Source organism: Oncorhynchus masou, unplaced genomic scaffold (genome assembly GCF_036934945.1).
Source record: "Oncorhynchus masou masou isolate Uvic2021 unplaced genomic scaffold, UVic_Omas_1.1 unplaced_scaffold_4006, whole genome shotgun sequence".
In the NCBI taxonomy this organism is placed as follows: domain Eukaryota; kingdom Metazoa; phylum Chordata; class Actinopteri; order Salmoniformes; family Salmonidae; genus Oncorhynchus; species Oncorhynchus masou.
The window spans coordinates 25,001-32,192 of record NW_027010406.1 but is presented as its reverse complement, the minus strand read 5'-3'; the positions used below and the strand labels follow the sequence as shown (position 1 = coordinate 32,192).

Genomic DNA, 7,192 nt, shown 5'->3' with positions numbered 1-7,192 from the left:
TAGGATTAAGACGACAGTAGGATAAATTACTCAAATTAGTGACGTCATCATTGGGTGTTTCCTGACCAGGACTAACTCTAGGTTCTAAGGGTCCAAGGGCCAAGAGTACAGGACCCTTAGAACCGTACCCCCTCTCCCCTCACCTCCTGACCCCTCTCATCCTCACCCCCTCTCCCCTAACCTCCTCACCCCCTTACCCTCTCTCCACTCACCTAACCTCCCCTCACCCCCCCACCTCATCACCTCCTTCACCTCCTCTCCTCCCTCACCTCCTCTCCTCCCTCACCCCTCTCCTCCCTCAGCCCTTCACCTCCTCTCCTCCCTCACACTACTTCTCCCTCATCCTTCACCCCCTCTCCTCCCTTCACCCCCTCTCCTCCCTCACCACTTCACCCCCTCTCCTCCCTCACCCCCCCCCCCTTCTCCCTCACCCCTATTAGTTAGAGAGTTTGAGTTGTAAATGTTTCACTGGGCAGATGAACTTTGGCTGTTTGAACAGTGTCTATGTTTTCTTCTACAATGTAAAATGGTGTCTTGCAGGTTTTCAACAGGACCAATGATACTATGCACTATGATGCCTGCACTTAATATGGAATCTGGTTAAACAATTGGCCGCAATGCCAAATACTCCCGAGAGATAGAACATATCACTTGTCTGGATATCCCAGAACAATTTTGTTTCAGTTGCTTGTTGTATTTTATAATTTCTTTAATAATCTATCAAATAAATATAATTTAAACGTGAACCTTGTCATGTGATCTAGGTAACCCGGAACAGTTTGATGTGTTTTTTTTAACTGAATACAACCCTTCATTCGTAACAACAACAACTACTCAATGAACCTATCGTACACCGACAGGTAAGATATTTCGTCTCTGAATGACGATTTTAAAGCGCATTTTTCGCAACATTCACAAATAGCATTATGGACATCCCGTATCTGCAACCACAGGGAGATTTGTGCTTGATAAGTCATGACTTTTCAAGTCCATGGAGGTTTTTTTGCACTGACCCGGCATCAGGCAGTATCAATCAATCAATAAAATGTATTTATAAAGCCTTTTTCTTTTGCATCAGCCGATGTACACAGTGTTTTACAGAAACCCAGCCGAAAACACCCCAAAACAGCAAGCAATGCAGATGTAGAAATCTAGCTAGTGCCAGCTAACGCCCTTCTGAGTAAGCAGTCTATGCTAAGTTAGGTTAGCCATCGTTTCTAGCAAGATAAACACATAAGTTAGCTATTGACAAGGCTTTGAGAAGTTGTCAACCTCAATATGTAATATGTTACCACTACTAGTGTTACTGCTCCTCTTATAACGTCCTCACGTTATTGTAGCCAGCTACTAGTAGCTGACTGCAGGTTTTGGGACCAGGAAGCTAGCTAGTTAGGAAGCCCATTAGCTAGTTAGGAAGCCCCTTAGCTAGTTAGCAAGCCCCTTAGCTAGTTAGGAAGCCCCTTAGCTAGTTAGGAAGCCCATTAGCTAGTTAGCAAGCCCCTTAGCTAGTTAGGAAGCCCTTTAGCTAGTTAGGAAGCCCTTTAGCTAGTTAGGAAGCCCTTTAGCTAGTTAGCCCATTAGCGAGCTAGCCAGCCCATTAGCGAGCTAGCCAGCCCATTAGCTAGTTAGCAAGCCCATTAGCTAATTAGCCAGCCCATTAGCTAGTTAGCAAGCCCATTAGCTAATTAGCAAGCCCATTAGCTAGTTAGCCAGCCCATTAGCTAGTTAGCCAGCCCATTAGCTAGTTAGCCAGCCCATTAGCTAGTTAGCCAGCCCATTAGCTAGTTAGCAAGCCCATTAGCTAGTTAGCAAGCCCATTAGCTAGTTAGCAATACTGTTTATTTAGCTAGCTAACTTTACTCAGTTATCAACTTCATTTGGGGTGGTGATGTAGCAAGATAGATACATTTCGCTCACTAAACAGAAAGCTTGATGTTGCTAGCGAAGTCGGAAAAACCCTTGTACCTTGACATTGGACAGCTAAGTATCATAATATAGTGAGTGGATTGTCCTGTAGCTTTTGCTGCACATAAGAATATCCCGGGGTTATAGCTAGCGAAAATAATGTATTCAAGAATAACGTGACACAGGTATTCCTCCTCTTATCTCACCTGAAAGGACAGAACAGTTTTCTTTTGAATCCTGGTCCCCAGAGACCCACCCACAGGGTGTGTAGGCGTTTGTTTACAGCCCAGCACTAACACACCTGATAAACCAACTCAATGGATGGATAACAAGTTGGTCCATTGTATCAGGACTCTTAAGTACTGGGTTGGAATGAAAGCCTGCACATCCAGTCAATGGGTGCGTCCCAATTATATGTCCTTATTTGTAAAGTGTGCACCACATCCCACAAACTCCTCTGAAAGGAGTGGGTTGGTGGAGGAGAAAGCTAGAAGGAGTCTCTTATTCCTATCATTTACATCCAAAGCAATGAAGGGAATTGTACAAGTGCGCATTTTGGGAGGAAGGAGAGATAATTGGGATGTAGCCCCCTCTGTGTCCTCAGGACTAGGGTGTAGAACAGTGTCGTAGACCAAGGTTTCCCAAACTGGGTCCTGAGGCCCCTCTCTGGTTCCTGGGGTCCACTCTGGGTCTTGGGGGTCCACTCTGGGTCCTAGGATCCTCTCTGGGGCCCACTCTGGGTCCTGGGTTCCTCTCTGGGGCCCACTCTGGGTCCTAGGATCCTCTCTGGGGTCCACTCTGGGTCCTGGGATCCACGCTGGGGTCCACTCTGGGTCCTGGGATCCACGCTGGGGCCCACTCTGGGTCCTGGGATCCTCTCTGGGGCCCACTCTGTGTCCTGTGGGCCCACTCTGGGTCCTGAGGCCCCTCTCTGGTTCCTGGGGTCCACTCTGGGTCTTGGGGGTCCACTCTGGGTCCTGGGATCCACGCTGGGGCCCACTCTGGGTCCTGGGATCCTCTCTGGGGCCCACTCTGGGTCCTGAGGCCCCTCTCTGGTTCCTGGGGTCCACTCTGGGTCTTGGGGGTCCACTCTGGGGTCCACTCTGGGTCCTGGGATCCACGCTGGGGCCCACTCTGGGTCCTGGGATCCTCTCTGGGGCCCACTCTGGGTCCTGGGGTCCACTCTGGGTCCTGGGGTCCACTCTGTGTCCTGGGGGTCCTCTCTGGGTCCTGGGGGTCCACTCTGTGTCCTGGGGGTCCACTCTGGGTCCTGGGGGTCCTCTCTGGGTCCTGGGGGTCCACTCTGTGTCTTGTGGGTCCACTCTGGGTCCTGGGGGTCCTCTCTGGGTCCTGGGGTCCACTCTGGGTCCTGGGGTCCACTCTGGTGTCCTGGGGGTCCACTCTGTGTCTTGTGGGTCCACTCTGGGTCCTGGGGGTCCTCTCTGGGTCCTGGGGTCCACTCTGGGTCCTGGGGTCCACTCTGGTGTCCTGGGGGTCCACTCTGTGTCTTGTGGGTCCACTCTGGGTCCTGGGGGTCCTCTCTGGGTCCTGGGGTCCACTCTGGGTCCTGGGGTCCACTCTGGTGTCCTGGGGGTCCACTCTGGGTCCTGGGGGTCCTCTCTGGGTCCTGGGGTCCACTCTGGGTCCTGGGGTCCACTCTGGTGTCTTGTGGGTCCACTCTGTGTCTTGTGGGTCCACTCTGGGTCCTGGGGGTCCTCTCTGGGTCCTGGGATCCACTCTGGGGTCCACTCTGTGTCTTGTGGGTCCTCTCTGGGTCCTGGGGGTCCTCTCTGGGTCCTGGGATCCACTCTGGGGTCCACTCTGTGTCTTGTGGGTCCTCTCTGGGTCCTGGGGGTCCTCTCTGGGTCCTGGGATCCACTCTGGGGTCCACTCTGTGTCTTGTGGGTCCACTCTGGGTCCTGGGGGTCCTCTCTGGGTCCTGGGATCCACTCTGGGTCCTGGGGGTCCTCTCTGGGTCCTGGGGGTCCTCTCTGGGTCCTGGGTTCCACTCTGGGTCCTGGGGGTCCTCTCTGGGTCCTGGGGGTCCACTCTGGGTCCTGGGGTCCACTCTGGGTCCTGGGGGTCCTCTCTGGGTCCTGGGGGTCCACTCTGGGTCCTGGGGTCCACTCTGGGTCCTGGGGTCCACTCTGGGTCCTGGGGGTCCACTCTGGGTCCTGGGGGTCCACTCTGGGGCCCACTCTGGGTCCTGGGGTCCACTCTGGGTCCTGGGGGTCCACTCTGGGGCCCACTCTGGGTCCTGGGATCCTCTCTGGGTCCTGGGGGTCCACTCTGGGTCCTGGGGGTCCACTCTGGGTCCTGGGGTCCACTCTGGGTCCTGGGGGTCCACTCTGGGGCCCACTCTGGGTCCTGGGGTCCACTCTGGGTCCTGGGGGGCCACTCTGGGTCCTGGGATCCACGCTGGGGCCCACTCTGGGTCCTGGGGTCCACTCTGGGTCCTGGGGTCCACTCTGGGTCCTGGGGGTCCACTCTGGGGCCCACTCTGGGTCCTGGGGCCCACTCTGGGTCCTGGGTTCCAACTCTGGGTCCTGGGGCCCCACTCTGTGTCCTAGGATCCACTCTGGGGCCCACTCTGGGTCCTGGGGTCCACTCTGTGTCCTGGTGGTCCACTCTGGGGCCCACTCTGGGTCCTGGGGTCCACTCTGGGGCCCACTCTGGGTCCTGGGGGTCCACTCTGTGTCCTGTGGGTCCACTCTGTGTCTTATGGGTCCTGGGGGTCCACTCTGGGTCCTGGGGGTCCACTCTGGGTCCTGGGGTCCTCTCTGGGTCCTGGGGGTCCTCTCTGGGTCCTGGGGGTCCACTCTGGATCCTGGGTTCCACTCTGGGCCCCACTCTGGGTCCTGAGGCCCCACTCTGGGTCCTTGGGTCCCCCCTGGTTGCATGTTGTTGCTCTAGCACGACACAGATAACCAACTCATCGTCAAGCTTTGATTATTTGAATCAGTTGTGTAGTGCTGGGGGCCCGGGGGAGCCAGGACAGAGTTCATATAACCCTGACATCAGAAGGACTTCTCTCCTCCATGATCTCTCTCTCTCAATATCCAGTGCTTCTAAGACCAGTGAGTTTTCCCCTCCCGAGATGTCAGCTGACTCCATGGAGATTGATGACTCCCTGTACAGGTAAATCCCCTACTACCTATTTTAAGTGGGTACAATGACATACCAGTAGTAGTTCCAACAAAACATGTTCTATGTGCTTACTGTCTCACAACAACATCATTTGATCTTCCCTGCCTCCCTCCTCCTCTCTCCCTAATCCCTCTCCCTGCCTCCCCCTCTTCCCTGCCTCCCTCCCCCCTCTCCCAATTCCTTCTCCCTGCCTCCCTCTCCCTCCCTAACACCCCATCATCCAAACCCTCCCTCACTCTCCTCTCCATCCTCCCTAACTCCCATCCTCCCTCACACCCCCCTAACCCCCATCCTCCCGCCCTAACCCCCATCCTCTCTCCCGTCTCCCTCCCTCCCTAACCCCCATCCTCCCTCCCTCTCCCATCTCCCTCCCTCCCTCCCTAACCCCCATCCTCCCTCCCTCTCTCCCATCTCCCTCCCTCCCTCTCCCTCCCTAACCCCCATGCTCCCTCCCTCTCCCTCCCTAACCCCCATCCTCCCTCCTTCTCTCCCGTCTCTCTCCCTCCCTAACCCCCCATCCTCCCTCTCCCTCCCTCTCGCTTCCCTCTCCCTCCTCCCTCCCCCCCCTCCCTAACCCTCTCTCTCCCTAACCCCCATCCTCCCTCTCCCTCCCTAAACCCCCTCCCCTCCCTCCCTCTCTCCCCTCTCCCCCTTTCCCTCCCTAACCCCCCATCCTCCCTCCCTTTCTCCCCTTCCCTCCCTCCTAACCCCCATCCTCCCTCCCTCTCTCTTCCCTCTCCCTCCTCCCTCCCCCCTCCCTAACCCTCTCTCTCCCTAACCCCCCATCCTCCCTCTTCCTCCCTCTCTTCCCTCTCCCTCCCCCTCCCAAACCCTCTCCCTCCCTAAACCCCCATCCTCCCTCCCCTCTCTTCCCTCTCCCTCCCCCCTCCCAAACCCTCTCTCTCCCTAACCCCCATCCTCCCTCCCTCTCTCCCATCTCCCCCTCCCTAACCCCCATACTCCCTCACCCTCCCTCCCTAACCCCCATCCTCCCTCCCTCTCTTCCCTCTCCCTCCCCCCCTCCCTAACCCTCTCCCTCCCTAAACCCCCTCCCTCCAGTCGTCAGAGGTATGTCCTGGGGGACAGTGCTATGCAGCAGATGGCTCAGTCTTCTGTCTTCCTCAGTGGAATGGGAGGACTGGGAGTGGAGATCGGTACAGACGCATCAAATAACACATAGCGTTTCATTATGTGACATTACATGACATAGCGTTTCATTATGTGACATTACATGACATAGCGTTTCATTATGTGACATTACATGACATAGCATTACATTATGTGACATTACATGACATAGCATTACATTATATAGCATTACATTACATGACATAGCGTTTCATTATGTGACATTACATGACATAGCATTACATTATGTGACATTACATGACATAGCATTACATTATATAGCATTACATTACATGACATAGCATTACATTATGTGATATTACATGACATAGCATTACATTATGTGACATTACATGACATAGCATTACATTATGTGATATTACATGACATAGCATAACATTATGTGATATGACATAGCATTACATTATGTGACATTACATGACATAGCATTACATTATATAGCATTACATTACATGACATAGCATTACATTATGTGATATTACATGACATAGCATTACATTATGTGATATTACATGACATAGCATTATATTATGTGACATTACATGACACAACATTACATTATATAGCATTACATTACATGACATAGCATTACATTATGTGATATTACATTATGTGACATTGCATGACATAGCATTACATTATATAGCATTACATTTCATGACATAGCATTACATTATGTGATATTACATTATGTGACATTACATGACATAGCATTACATTATGTGATATTACATGACATAGCATTACATTGTGATATTACATGACATAGCATTACATTATGTGACATTACATGACATAGCATTACATTATGTAATATTACATGACATAGCATTACATTATGTGACATTACATTATATAGCATTACATTACATGACATAGCATTACATTATGTGATATTACATGACATAGCATTACATTATGTGATATTACATGACATAACATTACATTATGTGACATTACATGACATAGCGGTACATGCCATTAAGCGACA

The 7,192-nt window shown here is 52.4% G+C and overlaps 1 protein-coding gene across 1 annotated transcript in view; it reads left to right on the top strand.

Annotated features, from left to right (window-relative positions):
- Positions 1-776: 776 nt before the first annotated feature.
- LOC135534845 (ubiquitin-like modifier-activating enzyme 6) overlaps positions 777-7,192 on the top strand; it is a gene marked incomplete at its 3' end in the record, with an annotated part of 31,266 nt that continues 24,850 nt past the window's right edge. The window contains exons 1-3 of the mRNA XM_064961666.1: positions 777-860; positions 4,969-5,043; positions 6,112-6,206. Coding sequence (XP_064817738.1) covers positions 838-860; positions 4,969-5,043; positions 6,112-6,206 — 193 coding nt within the window. The remainder of the gene's footprint in view (positions 861-4,968; positions 5,044-6,111; positions 6,207-7,192) is intronic.